This window comes from Callospermophilus lateralis, chromosome 5, assembly GCF_048772815.1.
Source record: "Callospermophilus lateralis isolate mCalLat2 chromosome 5, mCalLat2.hap1, whole genome shotgun sequence".
Classification (NCBI taxonomy): domain Eukaryota; kingdom Metazoa; phylum Chordata; class Mammalia; order Rodentia; family Sciuridae; genus Callospermophilus; species Callospermophilus lateralis.
This window is the reverse complement of record NC_135309.1, coordinates 156,730,299-156,749,436: the sequence shown is the minus strand read 5'-3', so window position 1 is coordinate 156,749,436 and position 19,138 is coordinate 156,730,299. Positions and strand designations below refer to the sequence as shown.

At 48.1% G+C, this 19,138-nt stretch overlaps 1 protein-coding gene across 2 annotated transcripts in view; it reads right to left on the bottom strand.

Moving 5' to 3' along the window:
- Positions 1 to 4,082: 4,082 nt before the first annotated feature.
- The window catches only part of Ctnnd2 (catenin delta 2), a 361,255-nt gene continuing 346,199 nt past the window's right edge, over positions 4,083 to 19,138 (bottom strand). For both annotated transcript variants that reach the window (XM_076856215.2, XM_076856216.2), the window contains 3 exons: positions 18,868 to 18,999; positions 12,564 to 12,637; positions 4,083 to 4,343 (listed from right to left, as the gene is read on the bottom strand). In XM_076856215.2, the coding sequence (XP_076712330.1) occupies positions 4,083 to 4,343; positions 12,564 to 12,637; positions 18,868 to 18,999 (467 nt within the window). The remainder of the gene's footprint in view (positions 4,344 to 12,563; positions 12,638 to 18,867; positions 19,000 to 19,138) is intronic.

Sequence of the window (19,138 nt, the reverse complement as noted above, 5' to 3'; positions counted from 1 at the left end):
AAGATCCTGATCTGAGATGCACCATGGGTTGGAGATTATCTCTAGGAGCTAAAGGAGACCTTGGAAACCCACAAGTGCAGTTCTTATTCAGTTCGTATACCAGTTCACGTGTGTGAAACTCTTGGGCAAACTAAACTCAAATTTTCAGATTTTTAAAGGCAATCAGTCATTCACCCATAAATTCCATAACACCCCAACACCCCAGCAGAGTCTGGGCAGCACCTGGTGCTCAAGCACACAGTGTGTGACAAATATCTGAGCAGCCATACTAAGCATGATAAACAAAGACCACAGAGGGCTTGCAGCCAGCACAGAGCGGGTTTTGCCACCAAGCCAGTTGTGAAATGTGATTTGGGATATTTGAGAGAGCAAGGTTACAAGCTGATGATCAGATGGTCATTAGTTTGGTCTTGATTAGCAGGTTGCTTGACCTGCATTTCAGCCCTACTGTCCTGACCACACTGGGAAAGAAAGTGTCTCAGGTTGGGCCTGGGAGAGCATGTTTCCCCAGAGACCTCCGCCAGGTGTCAGCGGGATCCGGTCTGGGATATGCAGTTCTCAAACACCATGTGCCCCCGTTGCTGGGCTTTTCTCCTCTCTGTGTCATACAGATGTTCCGTCATTCAGTCAGCCGGTGAGTTGAGGTGTCCATAACCACTGGGCTTGGCCTTCTCCTGCTATCTGAGCTGAGCTGAGCTGAGCTGAGCTGATCATTCTGAGTTTTCATATTTGGCTGGTGAGAGACCGTGGCAGTCTGGAACAACACTTTTGCAAACAGAGATTTTTCAGGCAGTACTTAATGTTACTTCCCCACACCAATGTGGGGGGTCTTCAGATCTTATGGCCCAGGGGCACAGCTTCTAGGAAGAAGGGGGATGATATCAGACACTAAGGAAGAGTTCAGATGGAGAAACCAGACAGACCAAATACAACAAGTATTTTGGTGGCTGTTGGTATGCATTTAGTTTTTATTCAGCTTAAATGCTGCTTTTATCTTATTATTATTTCTTTAAGAGCAGCTTTCCATAATGTGAGTCTTATCAAGATGAACAGGTCATCACTGGCTAACCTTCACCTAGGTCAGTGCCCGTAAGATATGACCTCTGTATCACCCTAATTCTTAGAAAATTGATATTTTATTGTTTAACTCATAACTGTTAACGAGGACTGAAATATTAGTGCATGGTACTGCAGCTGAATCAGTATTAAAGGATCTTATTTGTAAGTGTTAATTCTATTTATAATGGTGTAGTCTAAGTGTTCCTTTATCAGATTGGGGTGATAGCTTTTCCTGCGTTCATGTCTGGGCTTCCATCCTGTTAAGTGCACCTGGTGTATTCAGTATCTACCATAAGGGACTGAATAGAAAAAGGAGTTGTGCTAGCTGAAAAATACCGTTCCCATCTCAAGAGGATGACCCAGGGTCTGAAGGCTCTGTACACCCAAGAAGCAGCCACCTGGGGGAAGTGTCTTACTTGCTCATCAGCACAGTGAAAGCAAACCAAAAGTTTCTTGCCACTTGAGGCTTTTAATCAATACATATCTTATATTTCACTAGCTGATCAACCTTATTTGCCAAGGGAGACTGTGGGGCTTCAGGCCATTTTACTGTTCAGATAAGACCCATCTATCTACTTGATTATTTATCCATCATCTCCCTCCTTCCCTTCCTGGCTCCCTCCCTCCCTTCCTTCCTGTTCATTCATCAGCTGTCTTCTGCCTTCTGCCTACCTACCTATCATATATCTCTGTGTATTTATGAAAAGGAAAAAAAAAAAAGGATTAGCGTGAGTAACTACGCACACTTCCTTCTCCTCCTTACAGCTGGATCCCAGAGGTTCCTGGATGAATCAGTTCACTACAATCTGGTATCATATGCCCTCAAAGAAATACAGACAGCAAAGGCATCTTTGGTCTTCAAGAATTGCTAATGTGGGCCATCCACTGAGACCCAAAGTCATTAAAAAAAAAAAATTGCAAGTTCCTGCTAGGAGGAGGACGGTGTTAGTACATCATTAGTTTTCCCTGCACAACTCTCAGCAAGAACTGCATCCTACTGTTTACTTTTGAAAGGTTAAACCAGCTATTGGTTGTGGATAAGTAACATCTATACCACACCCTGCCTTGATGAACTTGCATTTCACTCTACAACTCAGATGAAGACCAAGCTCTGTCTTTAACGCTACATATTTCTCTCTCTCTCTCTCTAGAAGGAGGGGTGGGAGCATTTCTTTGAGGAAACCCAGAATCCGGAGTCCTACAGTAAACAAAGCTTCAAGGTCCAACGCCTAGGTAATTTTTAGGAAATTCATATGTAATTTTCTGTCTGCTGCTCTATTCTGGAAGTTAACATTTCCAAAAAGAGGCACAAATGAAGTATATTTGGATTACTGTTAAATTTGGAGCAAGAACCATGACTTCAGACTTTGAGCTGAATTAATCTATGTGGCGTGAAGGGCAGTCAGTTTTAAAGGAAGATGGCAGCCAATTTCTTTTGTTATTTATTTTTTTATTTTTTCCAAGAACAGTTAACATTTACTAGGCACCTATTGGCCTCAGTCACTTGCATCTAAAGAGCGAAGCTAATTCACCCACAGCCCGTGTTCTTTGAAATGGTTAGCCTTATTTCTTAGCTCTGTTAACCACTAGTCTAACATTAGCTTCAAGTTCAATTTTAATCATCTACCCCATAATTGTCTACTGCTCCCTGCCACGAACAAAAAGTTTAGGGGGGGAATAAGGCGAGCAGTTTACATTTTCTGTGGACACTTCAAGTAATTGGCCCCAAAGTGAAATTATCGATTGGCCATGGTTTGTAGTGTTCTGAGGGCGTAAAACGTGGAAGGAAATTGACCTGTAGAAAGAGTTGGTATCCAAGAATGTGTGAACGTGTGAAAATCCTATAACTTCACTTCAACTGGCCTAATATCCTGAGTCACTAGATGGTCAGAAGAATAGATACAGTACAAAAGGAACAAACCAATGTACATTGATACTAAAAAACAAAAACAAAGTCTGCACAAAGGAACAGCAAATGAAATCGCTTCTATCCAAATAAGATCTCACACAGGTCATTTTTTCCCTACGTACATGGACATACACACACCCACACACGCACAGACGCACAGCAAGGATGCGTATTTTTGTAAGCTAGGTCCTTGGAAATAGACATTCTTAGCAAATATGGATGACAGATCAATTGTAATTTATTTTCTTTTAACACTGTATCATCATAAAGAAAACTGGTATAAATGAAAAAATCTATTTCAAATATCTACATCTAAAATTTTAGGCAGTGGAAAAGCACTTTGTTGACAAGGAGAGTGGAATGATGAATGTTAATCGTCAGGAACTGCTGAATGCCTTGTTAGTTGCCACAAACAAATTCACATATCAGAACGAACAATACTGCTAAATATTCCTTTTTTACCTTTTTTTTTCATTTTTTTTGTTTTTTGTTAAAACATACTGGGAGAAAGAAAAGAAAAACTGGAAATCCATACATCTTTCAAAAGTTTGAAATTGAAGCAATATTTAGAACCATAGATGAGGAAACACGGTGGCATTGGTGTAATATACACAATGCGCTCTTCTTCTTTAATCTGTAATGTACATCAAATACTTTACAACAATGCATTAACAAAAGGCAAGAAACATCTTGCTATACAGAGGAACCCCAATGCAACTTGAAGCCTAGAGTCACAACGGATGAAGAGAGTAAACAAAGCGTGAGAAGCCGTCCCCCATAAGTGTGTAAACTCTTCTGTGTCTTGTGCTTAACTAACCTCCACGCCCCGCCACCGGCCCTCTCCTCCCTCCTTCCTCTGCCGCCTTCCATATAAAGCACTCTTTAAACCCTACAGCTCAGACTAGAACGGTGTGGCCCGTTGTCGTGTTTAGGATCTACTGATTGCCGAGTTAACGTTTGATTCGTTTAGCTTTCTAAAATAGCTCTTAATATTCCCTTACTGGTTATCACAGCCTTCCTATGGAACAGGCTTGAACAAACTAAATTTGCAGGGTGGGGAGAAATGTCTCGTGGTGTCTGCATGCACATGCACTGCTCCGGGCGCCTGGCCGGCTCACACCCAGGAGTCGGGCGAGGCCGGGTAGTGGCTCGTTTCATAGTTCAGTTCGCTGTAGGGACGGGCTGCCGAGTAGAAGTCGACGTAGTTGCCCGTGGACTTGAGGCCCAGGTGCATGGTGTACTCGCTGGCCGGAGGGCGGTGGTGGACCTGGTCCTCGAAGAAGGACTCGTCGTAATTCCTCGTGGAGTTCTGAAACGGCTGGTAGGCCTCGTAATCTTTTCTGCTGGGCTCCTGGGGGACCGGTTGTGCTGAACCCTGTGAGGGCGGAGGGAAGAGCCAGGCTGGGTTAACCCATTTCCACCAGCTCCCTCCTGCCAGGCCACTCCACCTGGCCCTGGAGAGAAGCCCACGCCATGCTGGGCATTCACCTGTGAGCATTCTCCCAAGGCTGCCACCTTTGCTTTTTTTTTTAAGAAAAAAAATTAAATTGACCATAATTATGGGTGAGCTGGAATGATTGTACAGATACACAACATGCCAGGATCAAATCGGTGCAATGAGTCTTTCTGTCTCCTCCAACATTTATCATTTATCTGTGCTGGGAACCTTTGAACCGCCCTCTTTATAAAATATATAGAATGTGCTGTGTCCTCTGGTCACCCTGCGGTGTTGCAGAACACCGTGCTATTCCTCCAGTGTAACTGGATTCTGGAGCGCGTTATCCACCTCCCTCCCACTCCTCCTCCCTCTCCCTTCCTAGTCTCTAGGGACCGCTATTCTACTCTCTGCATCCACTCTTCCAGGCATGAGTGAGAACACGGGGCACTCGCCCTTCTGTGTCGGCTTTTTTGACCCAACACAGAATCGTCCCATTCCACCCCTGCTGCTGCAGATGATAGGATACGGTTTCCTGGGTGGCTGAATAATATCACAGTTTCAGAACGGGTTCTTGGGTCCACATAATATCCTTCTGCGTACTCCTCTCTCTCTCATTATTATTGTGGCAAAGTTGACATAACATAAAACTGGCCCTTGTGAACAGGCTGGAGTGCCCCACTCAGGGGCTATGTACATTCCTGTGTTGTGCAGCCACCCCCCCATCCCCTCCCACAAATTCCCCCCCACCCCACACAGGCTCGCCCGGCACTCACTAAGCACGACCCCACCTCCTCCCCCACCCTTGGCACCCACATTCTACTCTCTCTCTGAATTCCCTGCTCCAGAGCTCCTGTCAGTGGAGCTGTACAGGATCGGTTGTTGTGTCCAGCCTGTTCATGCAGCATAATGTGTTCACGGTTCATTCATGTTGTAACATGTGCCAGGATGTCCCTGCTTTGTATGTTGAAAGAGATTCCCTTATAGGGACAACCCATGTTTGGCTCATCTTTCCTCCATCCATGGACACTGGGGCTCTTCCCAACTTCTGGCTCTTGGGAGTTAGGCTGCGAGGATCATGGTGCACCAGGGTCTATGGGTCCCTGCTTCTGGTTCTCCTGGGTCAGTACCCGGCAGTGGGCCAAAGGGTAATTCTTTCAAGGGGGCATCACACTGTCTGCCATAGTGGCCACACCGTTTTACTAGCTAACCTTTTAAAATTAAAGTGGTGTAGACCAGAGCTAGAGAACACATAGACTTGACTTTCATCTTTCCTGCTTTTTCTGGTATCACACTCAGGTACTGCAATCTCCAGGAGACGTGAAGATGCACAAGGTCTAATGGCCACTCAGGAATCTTCCCTCCGGTGTAGAGGACCATCATCAATATGCTTCTGATTCCTGTGTGCACACAGGGGACTGAGGCTTTCCTGTGGTTGGGCCACTCACTCACACCTTCCTAAGTGGCCAGGGACCACAGCCTTGGATGCAAACTCCAAATACTCTGCACTCTGGGGGACAAAATGTTCCCTAACTTGGTGCTACCAAGAACTGGTGGGCTCAAGTGTGCTGTGTGATGAAGCCTTGGGTTAGCAGGGAGGGGTCTTCACAATTGTCTGGTTTCCCCTGGGCCACCTCAATACCCCCCTAGGCTTTGCCCTCTGCACATGACTGTTTGATGTATGGCCTAGGGACATTCAGGGATTACAGGAGCCCAGGAGATACATGAAAGTCAAGAGTCAGTTCCTCTGCTTGGCTTTAAGGAGAGTGAGACCCAGTGTGTTCATGGGCTGATAATATATTTACTAGGGGACAGAACGAGCCTTTCCCTTCTGACTGGCTCTGGGGTTCCTCTCCAAGTCCCTGCCCCTGAAGTGAGCAGAACCTCTCAAGGTGTGGGGTAAGGGAGACCCTCACAGCTAGTGCATAATGCTGGGATGCACCAGCTCAGCTACTGCAGTCACGGGGGAGGAGGTCTGGTTTCAATTAAAACACTCTTAAAAATACAGTTAGATCACTTTCCAGCATTCGGTAATTTCCTATTAATTTAACTAAGGTTCAGCATGGAAACACCCTCTAGAAATTGGTCTCAGTTAGTAAATAATGATTTGCAATTAGCAAGTTGTGTATGAGTGAATGTCTCTAATGACCTGCACATATTTCTTCTCTCAAGGAAGTGAAACTCCTTCTTTTATATGTAATTGATTTATGTTAGTAATCGACCTGCTCTTCTAAGAAGCAGTGAGCTTCATCACAGAAGTGCTCAGAACATCCACATGCCTAGTTAGTGGTGGCGGAATGCATGAGAAAGTCCAAAAGTCCATAGAGCACAAACCTTTGTTAGCCCAAGAGCCTGGAGAGGAGGGGGACATTTGGAAATAATCTGCAACACCTGCTCTGACCACACAGACCGTGTGCATAGGCACAGGTGACCTGGGCTACTCCACCAAGAGCTGTGCTCTGTGGACCTTCTCCACTCCACTTGGGTGCAGCTGTCCGAGAACGGAGCACAGAAGGCTTACAGGTGGGAGGTTAGAAAACTCACACAGAAGGACACCAGAATTCACTGTTTCTATTCAGTAGGTACCATCTTCCACATTTAACAAATTCTGTTTTGTTTACTCTTCAAAGGGCAATAAATGTATATGTATATGTCTACCTATATTGATATCATCCATCCATCCATCCATCCATCCATCCATCCATCCATCTCTAATTATAGGAGAGGAAACTGAAGTTCAGAGCCATTAAGCAGCTTCTCTAAGACACCATGGTGAGTGAGGCTGTGGAGCTGGAATTTGAAAATATGCCTGGTCACTCTAAGGCCTATGCTCTCTTTGTGCCAGTAGAGTTTCCACAAAGTGATGGTGGCCAAACCTTGGAGGGCTGTCCTCACTGAGCTGATTCCAGACCCTGTGATAAGCAAGGAGGTCAGTGGACAAAGGCCAAGGAGAGGTGTGTCTTGTGCTGGTCATGGCCTCCCGAGGGCACTGCTGGATACAGGGGGGACCTCAGGAGAAGTCACTCATGAGGCTGCGTCTGCTGCTTAGTCATTTCCAGGGTCAACGTGTTGTCATGTTCTCTGGTTGGGGCACATTTTAGAATTGGGTATAACTTATTATCTGAAGCACCACCTGCTTCAGTTCACCTGTATTATTCATAAAGTCCCACATCAACCCCTTTTAAGGCTGTGCTGAGTGCACAGGTCAACAAACTACTTAGGATGGGTGGTGGGTGGCACTGCTGCATGTGGAGGGACTGAATTGCTCCCTGGCCTGGTGGTAGGAATGTTGGCTGGTGAAACACATCCACAGTGGAAAAATGTTGGCTGAATTTTACAATTTTCCCTAAGGGAATAAATATCTGAATGTGTTAAAAGTTTGGCAGATGAAATGCTCTCAAATATAAGCCCATCCCAGAAAAGAGCTAAAAATACGTTCATTAAAAATATTGTGCAGTTTGCATAAACCGGATTTCTGTGAAGGAGGGAGAACGACCCTATGTAATGGTGGGAATTTCTAAATGTGGGTGTCTGCTGTGGTGCAGAGAAGCCTGGCTCACCCAAGGATCTGAGGCTATATGGCTTGTCCTCAGGCAGCATCCTCTCCAGGAAGGGGAGGTGTGGCCAGCTCATGGGGCTGGCGGGGGCCATGCTCTTTGCGCTTGTGCTGTGACTCCTGTTCTTGTAAGGCCATCTTGGCTCCACTTTCCCCTCAATAGTAGAATGTCGAATACAAATTATGGAGCTTGGTTCCAAAGCCCCCCCAACTCTGCTAGCACTAGAACAGAAGACTTCTTCGTGGTTGCTCCTCGCCACATCGTCCAGTGTTCTGGTTTGGATGTGCTCTGTCCCACCAAGGGTCATGTGCTGGAAGCTCGGTCATCAGTGGGGTATTGTTGAGTTGGGGGAACCTCAAGAGGTGGGGCCTAGTGGGAGACAAGTGGATCATGGAGGCGCCACCTTGGAGGAGATTAATGCTGGTCTTCCAGACTGAATTTGTGTGGTTGAGAATGGGGCTTTATAAAGTGAAGTCACCCCATGGGCTGGGCCTCATTTGGATGCAGTCATTTTCCCTTTATGCTTCTCTTCCAGGTTGTAATGCAACCATGGGGATCTCACCAGAGGCTAGAACAGATGGGGCCTCCTGCTCTTGGACCTTCAACTTCCCAAACTGGGATTTAAATAAACCTCTTTTCTTTATACACGACTCAGACTCAGGTATTTTGTTATAACTACAGAAAACAGACTCATACAGCCAGCAGATGGGATTTATTTTGAACACAAGGGAAATATCTGCCCATAAAAGTTCTTCAAACTTTTCCATACTGGGAAATATGAAGAGTCAGACTATTAACAAAGGAGGCCACATGGTGATCTCAGTGGTTTGCAAAGGGTGGTCCCAGCAGCAACAGCATCACTCCCTGGGAGCTTGTTCAAAGGGCAAATTATTGGGCCTACTCCAAACCTTATTGAATTAGAAACTCTGGGGTGGGAGCTCAGCAATCAGTGTTTTAACATCCCTTAGGGGAATTCTGACTCATGCCCAAATTTGAGAACCAAATTGGCAGAGAAGAGGGAAAAATGGAACGAGGCAGAAAAACCAGGTTGAGTCTTTGCCTCTTTCTAGCTGAGTGACTGAAGTCAAAACTTATCATCCTTGAATCTCAATTTCCTCATCTCTGGGGGCACTGATACCTGACAGTGGGACTGAGGACACACGGACACACACACACACTCACAAACTAACTCAAGATGCTGGTTTTGTTACAAGCAAAACACAAATCCCTTTGCTTCTAGTTTACAACAGAAGGCCCATTGCTGGCCACATACATAAAGTTAAATAAGGCACTTCTCTTTATAAGCATGGGATGGACTGGTAGGAACTCAACAGGACTTTCAGAGAATAAAAGTGGTCAACTCTTTCAGTGGTGCCTGTGACCCACTGACCCCAGACGTAAAACCCCGGGGCCACCAACTTTATTCTACAGGATTAGTTGTTTCTTCTAGGAGTCCTTAAGCTCTGAATTTGCTGATATGTAAACGGGGTTCCAGGTAGTCACAGGGCAGAGCAGAGCTGGCTCCTCCCCCTGGGTCATGGGAAGCCTGGGTCACAGGGGATGCCCTGTCCCCCATCAGACTTGGCCATGCCTCCAGAGCTGCTGCCCTGTTCTCGGCCCTCAGAGTCTTTGGCCTCCTCTTGGAGGTCCACAGGAACTCATCTCCTCTCAAAGGTTGGCTCCTTCCAGCCTCCTCTGGGAGGGTCCCGAGGCCCCACGTGGCTGAGACACACAGAAGTTTAGAGGGCTCAGCCGAGGGGAGCTAACCCTCATCAAACTCCAGAGCATTCCTCCCAGTCGAACTGTTCAGGCGAAAAGTGGAGCGGTCACTCTGTCCAGGAAAGCTCCTAAAATGAAGGCCTTCCATTTGGAAATGGCTGGCCTACCCACCTGAGGGTCCAAATCATGGGTCCTGTCTACAAGGGCTTCTCTGAAACCACCCGGCTGGAGCCCCAGGAGGAAAAGCTCCACATAGCGACAGATTCACTCGGGTAGCGGAGTCCCCGCTTTGCAGGCTCACTGGAGCGTGACGATGATTTTTAGGGGGAAGGAGCTCTCTGGTGGATATTTTTAAAATGCCGCTTCGCATCAGAATTTGACGGACAGCCCAACTGTCCCCTCCCTTTGCTGCCCTGCCCCGGAATGACGAGGGCACGGAGCTATGACCACAGGGCTCAGCTCTGGGAGGGCTCCCGCTGTGGTCAGGAGCTGTGGTGCTCATGTCCCTCCCGGGTGTGGGCAGGGGGTTCAGCAGCATTCACCAGAACCTCTGTGGCCTGTAGGCTTCACTCTGAGATGGACGTCTGGGCAGTGGTGGGGAGAGGCTACACTGCAGGACGCCATCTCAGCCCATCAATTCTAATTGGCATAAGGGCCCAGAATATTCTTAAGAATGTGTCTCTTAGGACAGTTATGGCTTGTCCCTACGTCTAGATAGCAGGCAGTCTTTGGAACCCTCTGTAGCCATATCATGAGGCACCCAGGACTCCTGGGCCACACCAGGGTGCTTTTTCATTGCCAAGAGTGCGGGATTCCATGGAAGGCCGGTGCGGAATTCCCTGATTCTGCTGACGAGCTTCTCTGTACCCTGGGAACTAATGACTAATCTTACACTCTTGAATGCAAAATCAGTGTCCTAGTGCCTCCCGACAGGTCTCCCTAAGAGCTAGAGACAGTCTGCTCACTGTGCTGACAGAATTTTGCAGTATTTGCTATAAGAAAAGTGGTTGCTTTCCACAGAAGGAGGCGGCATTCCCATACATTTTGTTTTTGTTTTCCTTTATGCCCAGGCAGGTACGTTGGCATGTGTGCAGTTGTGAGCCACGCTGGTGACCTCGTCTAGTGCTCATGACCCGATTTATTTATTTGTTGGCTTCTTGGCTTTTAGTAAAGACCAGAACTTAAGGGAGGCCGATTAGCTGTTAGCAATGTGTCAGGAGGAAGCAGGGCCATTGCATTCACCAGGGGGTCACGCACAACACCAGATGTCTTCCAGAATGATTGCAGTTGGATGGGAAATTGAGGGTGAGAGGCTAACTCCTCTGCTGATGGTCATATCTCCTGTTGATGTCTGATTAGAGGAAAAAATGACTTAAGGTCAAGGAGACAGCCTGGTGTCCTTCTCTCCCACCCAAATGGTTCTGCTCAGGACATCTGCACCTGCTTGAAGGGGGAGATGCTACCCTGCAGGGTGCTGGGATACTGTTCCAAACATACACATTTCCCTTCCATGCTTCCTTTATCTGGTTACTGGTACATGGCTTTCAGGCTCATCTTCTTAACTCAACTTTCCCGAAGTGTGGCAGGAACATAAGGCATGAGCAGAAACGGTTCCTATTGACAGTTCTTAAGAGCAACCAGCTATGAGGGGTCGGTCTTGCTGGGATGCCCACCAAGGGAGGGAGAGAGAGGTTGTCAATCAAATACGGGGCACAAGCTTTGCCCCTTTGCTTTCATAGTTCCTGCAGAACCCCAGAAAAAATGAATGTTTCAATGAATGTTTGCTGAAAAAAACAAACACCTACAGATTCATATTAGTTCAGGGTCTATGATTCAGAGCTCCTAAAACAAGGAATGTTCACACAAATCACTGGGGCATCTTATTAGAATGCATCTCTCCTGCAGAAGATCTGGAATGGGTTAAGGCACCAGAGAAGACCCTGTTCTGCACTTGTAATGAGCTCCCAGGTGATGCAGATTATGCTGTTCCTCAACTAGACTTTGCTCAGCAAGGCATGTTCAGTGCTTTCTATTTGGTTGTTTAGATTGAACTTGATGTTTCTGTGTTATTGGTAACTAGCACGTGTAATGGATGCTTTCTTCCTAATTAGAGTTGGCTCTGTTACAGGAGCTATTCAATTCCTGCCCAGAAATGAGGCAGTTTCTGTTTAGCAAATGACACCTTACACTTATCTACTGGGGACTTTCTTTTAGCTTCATACCTATATTAGTCTGGTGTCTGTTACTGTAATGAACCACCTGAAGCTGGGTAATGTTATAAAGAAAAGAGGTTTATTTATCTCAGGGGCATGTTGTTGGTACTGGCCTGGCTCTGGTGAGGACCACACGGTGGATGGTATGACAATGGTTGGAGAGCACGTGTGAGAGGGATCACGTGAAGAAACAGGAAGCTCAAGGAGGAGAGGGCTTGGTTTAAAACAACTTGCTCTTGAGAGAACTGACTTCAGATCCCATGAGAACCACCTTAATCACTTCTGAGGGTCTCAAGGACCTTCCATTAGGCTCTGCCTCTTAAGGCCCCACCACCTCAATGCCGCCATCCAGAGGACCCAGCCTCCTACACACGGACCCTTGGGGACAAACCACCTCCAAGCCCAGCAGCACCACTGTGGAGAACTTGCTTTGCCAGCGGGTCAGGAAGTAGCTTCCATGAGATCCCAAGTAGTTTCAGGATCTGAGGCTGTTCTGAGCACTGCCGCTGGCCACCCCCCTGGATGCTGTGGCAGCTGTGAGAGAGGACATCAGGGGACATCTCTCCCGGTTTCTGATGAGGTGAGGTGAAAGTTAAAGTCTTAACCATCCCAGGTTACTTCCCATGAGTCAAATGGAAAAGAACGCACAGAAAGGTGCTGCCTTTACTCACCTGGTTGTGTTTGATGTCCTCGGCGGGCGCACCGTACGAATTCCTATACAAGGTGGAAATCCCAGTGTTTTGAGCTACAAACAAAAGGAAAGCAAAAGTGTTAGCAAAGAAAGCAGGATTTCAGGCGAGGAATGACGGCTCTTGAGGCCAGTTTCACCCTGACAGAGCCGGGCGTCCCGCGAACCGTTCCAAGAAGGAGAGATGCTTTGAGCCTGGACCTCATTTTACATGGGGAGATGCAGAAAGGGAGCAGTGGTGCTGTCCACTCCCCGGGCCCGCCGGCCGCTGGCAACACTGCTCACCGCACAGACAGGGTCAGCGCAGGTGCAGCAGACACATGGCCACCTCTCGAGCTTTATTGCCTTCTTTTCTGGTGAGAACGGGTAGATAATAGAGGCTCGTCACCTGCACTGGAGCATGCAGTCTGTATCAGCAGCTTAGTTTTTAGCTGAAGAATGACAAGAATAACATTTCTAATTTGAGCTCACAGAAGTGCTTGGTCATCATCCAGACAGTTCATTTCTCCACAGCCCAAAGGACCAATTGACGGTGCCACCTGAATGTCCCCCTGTGCATCTGGGGGGCTGTGGCTTTGAATCCTGCTAGGTGCAGAGATGGGGTCCCCCCTGGCTCCTCACCCACTTGTGGTGTGGCCAAAAGGAAGGAGGAAGACCCCCTCCAGCTGCCAGCAGCTTCCACAGGCCGAGAGTGGGTGACGGTGCCTCCTCCTCACCCAGAACCCTGAGGCGCATGCCACAGGCCTCCAGGAGGGGCTCAGGCACTACCATCGGTACAGCTGACGAAGGATCATGGTTGAAGAAAGCTCAACAAAGTCGGTCAGTCAAGTGTCAGCGGGACATAGAATACTCTGGAAATAAGAAGGGCTTGGTCTTTGTTTCCAGTGACAGACAGAACCTGATCTTTTCTTAAAATTGGGAGTCATCTCGCCACAAAGCCATGAAAAGATAATTTCGGCTTTACTATAAATTACTGAAAATTCTGAACCTGCTTGGAATGCCTGCCCGTGCCTTGAACTCACCCATGCCTGGCTCTCTGACTGGACAGCAGCCCTCTCTGAAACTTTAGTGACGCCTCACAAATCTTGGCCTTCCTTGGCCAGATAGTGACCCTCTCTGAGGCTCTAATGACCTTCATAAATTCTGATGTCGGGGCCAGCAAAAATGTAAACTACCATTTGTGTGATGCTCGTCAGAGTTCTGTTATCTGTAACCCCCCTTTGTGTAACTTTCTGGGCTATAAAGCTGGGCTGCAGGACAGCTGCTGCTGCTGTCTTGTTCCCGTGGTTTTGGGTGGGAAAGGCAGCCCCGCCCGTCGAAATAATAAGCTTGCTTTAATTTGATTTTAATTGGAGTCAGTGGTCTTTTCTTGCGTCCTGGTCTAACACCAGGGTCCAAGGGATAATGAAATCCATCGCACGGCACCTGCTCTCTCAGAGACCAGGCTGATGTATATGGGCCCAGCCCTGTCCAGCCTATCCAGGTTCAAGTTCATTGTCCCCCGTGATGGTTACCTACAGGTACACAGTAACTGTGTAGTAACCTCCTCAATTCTCCTTGGAAAATTCTGCTTAGGAAGCGAGGGTGAGAGCACAACTTCAAAGACAACTCTGCTGTCCTCTCTGGGTGAATGCACATCACTCCTCTCTCCCTGGACACTAAATCCCCTGATGGCCCAGCTTCCTGTCCCCTAGTCTGCTCCTCCCAGCCCCCAGGGAGAGCCCTGTTAGGCAGGCTGATTACGTCACTCCCTCTGCTTATCCATACCCCAGTGCTCTCCTTCCTGGTCCACGAGGTTCCGCATGATCTCCCCCACCTGACCTCCCAGGGCATCTCTCCCTGGCTGCCCGTCCCTCCTGTCTCAGTTGAGTGAGCCCAGCTCGTTCAGCTTCGGGGACACTGTACTCCATCTTCCTCTAGGAATCACCTCCCCCAGACCCCAGCTGCCTCTTGCTATTTAGGTGTCAGCTTGTTGCCCCGGGCAGGTAAGGACCCTCCCACCTGGCGTCCCCTGTCTCGCTGCTCCAGTGGGAGTCCCTTCATGCCTCTCAACATCCTGGAGTGATCCTGCTGGTGACTGTCCCCTGATGACCTCACCCATTGCCTGCCTGTGTCCACCAGCACAGAAGCCCACGGCACAGAGACAGTAGGTGTTCTCGCCATTGTCCACGCCCCCAGAGCCTGGCACAGCGTGTGGCCTCAGTGGGCACTCCCAGAGTAAGGGCTCAACCTGCTGAATGGATGAAGGGAGGCACAAACCGCGGGAGAGCCGCCGCCAGAGCTCTGATTCCCGACAGAAAACGTCCCTCCAAACTGACATTTTGTTCTTTCTGTTGCTTCGAATAAGACGCCTGGGCGGGGGCAGAGGGGAGGACAAAGCATCTGTACTGGTCGAGCCTCGGCCTCCCTTCCTATTACATTTGTGGTTTCTGAGTGAAAGCTATCCCTCCTGGAAGTTCTGCTCCACTCCTGGCCCACTCCCCTGTTGAGACGGGACTGTGTGGCTGAAAGGCCCCCAGGAAGCAGAGGTCTCCAGGAGGCCTGCCCTGGTGTGTCTGAACTGAGTGGACTCACAGGGACATGCTGGGCTGGTTTACATAGGAAGTGGCCCCTAGAAGCTCATCTCCACCACCTGCACCTGTGCAGGGACGTTCAGAGGTGAAATGACTGGGTTATGAGAGCCTGGGCCTAATCACACATTCACCCCTCACAGGGATTAACTAGGAAGGGACTAGGAGGTATGGGGGGCTGGAGCAGATGAGTCCCCGGGGCAGGCTTTGGGGTTTCTATTTTGTCCCTGGTGTGCAGAGCTGTCTGTCTCTCTGTCTCTGTCTCTGTCTCTCTCTCTCTCTCTCTCCCCACTTCCTAACTGCCATATCCTCAGCTGCTTTCTCAGCTACACCTTCCGCCTTGATGTCCTGCCTCACGGTACGTCCAGAGCCATCGAGTCGGCCAACCACCGACCGAACCTCTGAAACAGGGAGACAAAATAAACTTTTCCTCCTCTGCATCGTTCTTGCCAGGTCTTTGGTCAGAGCAATGCAAAACTGACTTAAACAAATGCCTTTCTTTTTTTTTTTTTGTATCATCCCCCTAACACCCAGCTTCCGACGGAATCAACATATGGAAGATTAGAGGCTTTAAAAGGCGTAAGTGAGAACCAGGGAGAATCAGCTCAGACCATCTGATGAAGCGGCATTTGGGATGCTCAGATGGGAGGGCAGAATCCTGGATCCACTCCAAAGTCAGGCGAGGAGCTGAGGGACCAGCAGCCCTGCCCTGCGGTGAGCGTCCACACCAGAGATTTGTCTTCAGGGGCCATGACTGCGAGAAGCAGCTGCCAGAGTCCTGCTCGCCTCAGTGAACGGCTGAGCAGGGTCCTGGGCTCCTCAGTGGCAGAGGAACCCAGGATAGAAGATACTTGAAGGGACTTCATCTCAGTGAGAAAATGAACCCAGAAAGGGGGTGGGGGAGTCTGGAACAAAGCCCTGAGGCCTGGATTTCTGGGAGCTCAGGAGGGAGCTGACAGCTGGGCCAAGGAGCTGCTGACACTCCCTCCCCACGGGGCGTCTTTCCTGAACCCAGAGCTTGGTCCCAGGTGGGGAACAGCAGGATGCCCCTGCACTCAAAATTACATGTCCCTTGCATTTACTCTTTTTTTGTTATTAATTTTTAAATTACAATTTTTTTGGGGGGGTGTGGTACTGGGAATTGAACCCAGGGCACTGCATATGCTAGGGAAGTGCTCTACCAGGGAGCTACAACCCCAGTACCCTTGGATTTATTCTTGAATGAGAAAAAGAAAATACTGCTTTTGGTGTGGAGGTCACACACAAAAATTCAGATTTCATAGGTAAATACTTGAATTATAGGCATTTGCCAAATGCCGCCAGAGAAGAGCTTGGCAGCTCAACCCTCTATTCCTGTATGGAATGCTGGCTCCCACCCGGCTGGGCTGAGGACTTATTCACTCCTCTATATATTAGGATAAATCACCAGCAGCCTTACCACCAACACCACAGACTGCCTCCCACCAAGACCATCATCTCCACTAACATCTCCACCACCTGCACCCAAACAAGCCTTGCCAACACCATCCCCTCCACCACCCTCATTACCCATCCCCACCTCATCACCAAACCACCCCCACCCCCACCAGCCTCCCTTCTCAGTGTCTGTTTAGAATTGCACCCTCTGCATCCAGTTTTACAAATGATCTAATATAACCATGCTCTCTTAGTCACCACCACCAGCATTTTTGTGATGCCAACAACTAGATTTTACATCGCGCCTATTGGCTTCCGAGAAGCTTCCCCTGTCTACACACATTCAATAAAGATCTTACTGTTATGGGCTTGCTATGTGATTGATCGTGTAGTTTTGAATTGCATTTTTAAGTAACTTAGAGCAAGGCTGTTTAAGCCTTTAAGTAAGTTTGAAGATTCACGTGTATAAAACTCAATACCAGAGTTGTCCAGATCCCCGACATTTCCTAGGAAGGCTGAAGGTGGGGGACAGCAGATTTTATGTTTTATTTTATTATGTGTGCAGGGCACAATCATATACCATTGGAACTATTTCAGTGTGAACACACTCACCTTTAAAAGCCTTCTGAGTGATTCTACTGGGCCAGAGAGTTAAAAAGCAACACTAAACTTAAATGATAATACTACAGTCAATCTCATAATTATTCTTAGAACCATCATCTCAATTTGTTGTCCCAGACTTCTGGCGATGTAGCCACCTGGCGCAACAATCATTGCAAACTGAATGGGTCAGGTGAACTAGGTGCCACTACTAATGCAGACTGATTGGCACGACTTGGCTTCTCCACTGAACATCTCCACTCTAGGGACTCAACATTCAGATTCATGGCTTTCTTTGTTCATGTTCGTTTATGACAGGGGCAACATTTATGGGGAAAAACAGAGAAGGAGACTAATAAGCTATGGCCTTGTAATGAGCTCGGTTATCCCACCCAAAGGACACTTCAGGAGTCAACAGGGCGTACTCCCTGGGAGGGTCTGCTCCAGGAGGCAGAGCGTGGACCTCCAGGTGGGGATGAAAACACCTGTTTATTATGCTTTTCTTTATGCGACTGTACAGAGTTATTGTGGAAAAGACAGCCACTGGGGTAAATGCATTTGCTATTAGGAAAATTCATCTTAGCTGTCCTGGGTTTAGAGGACATTTTAATAAATCATCCAATTTGTCTATTCTGCTTCCCTGCAGGTCTGCATGTAAATAATATCAGAGAAATGTGCCCCATGCTTTCAAGATTTCTCTGATAAAGGGTCTCAGTGTCTGTTTAGAATAGCATCCTCTGCATCCAGTTTTATGACTGATCTAATATAACCATGCTCTCTGAAAGCCCTGTTGCTCACGATTGATTTTCAGAGGGACCCATCTCCATGTCTGTGTGGAAAAGAAGCATGTGGGTCCCCTGTTAGAGTCTCACAGCTCTGAAAGTTCTGCTTTTAAAGGTATAAACCCCTAGGGCTCTAATAATATTCAGTATCCTGCTTCTTAAAGGAGGACCAGTGGAAAGGAGATTTACGGAAACCCTGGAGAAGGCTGAGTAATATTCCATTGTGTATATATTCCACAGTTTCTTTACCCATCATCTATTGAAGGACACCCAGGTTGGTTCCATAGCTTAGCTACTGTGAGTTGAGCTGCTATGAACATTAATGTGGTTGTGTCGGTGTAGTATACTGATTTTAAGTCCTTTGGGTATATCAAGGAGTGGGCTCTAATGAAGCTTCTTGGCCATCTGCCTTGGTAACAGGCAGGCCTTATGACAAGAGGAAACAATGCCTCCTACAGGAGTTCTGGGGGATTCTCTGAAGTTGATCCTCTCCTCTGCCCTCTGTTCCATGCTTCTTCCCCCCCCTCCTTTCCTAACGGGCAAGTAGAGCTACAGCGCAACCAGCATCTTGAAATCTCTCCCACCAGGGGTTGTGCCAACAAAGAAGAGACAGATGTTGACTCTCCCTTCTCATTGGAGGGGAAATGATACGCTGGGAAGGTGAGAAGGAAATCGTGAGATTAAAAGCGTGTAGAGGACGTTTTCTCTTAGTGCTTCCCAGCTCTAAGATGCGCGGTTTTTACATCTATACTTAATCTCCTCATTCCTCGTTTCTGGGAATCACGGCTATCAAGATCTCAAGTGACCCGACAGCTACTTAGTCTTCCCGAGCGGCAAAGCCTGGCGTGCGGCCTGAGGTTCCGGCGCCTCCCTGTCCCTCAGTCACCTGCTCTGAGGAGGAGGTCCGCGGGGCACTCACCCGTCATGGTGTCTTTCCTGGACGTGTGCTCGCCTTTGGTTCCGTGGAAGGTGGCGTTGCTGCTGGTGGACTCGTAGTCCGTCTTCCTTTCCTTGAGGCTGATCATTTCCCGAGGTGAAGCTGGGGCACTTGCTAGATGAAGAAATGAGAAGGGTGGCCTCTTTGCATCTCAGTCCAAACCATGTCTGCCTTTTCACGAGCAGTTAAGGCCACAAAGACACGGCTCCACCTGGGCCCAATGTCTCTGCGTGGCCTCTTGAGAGATTTTGGT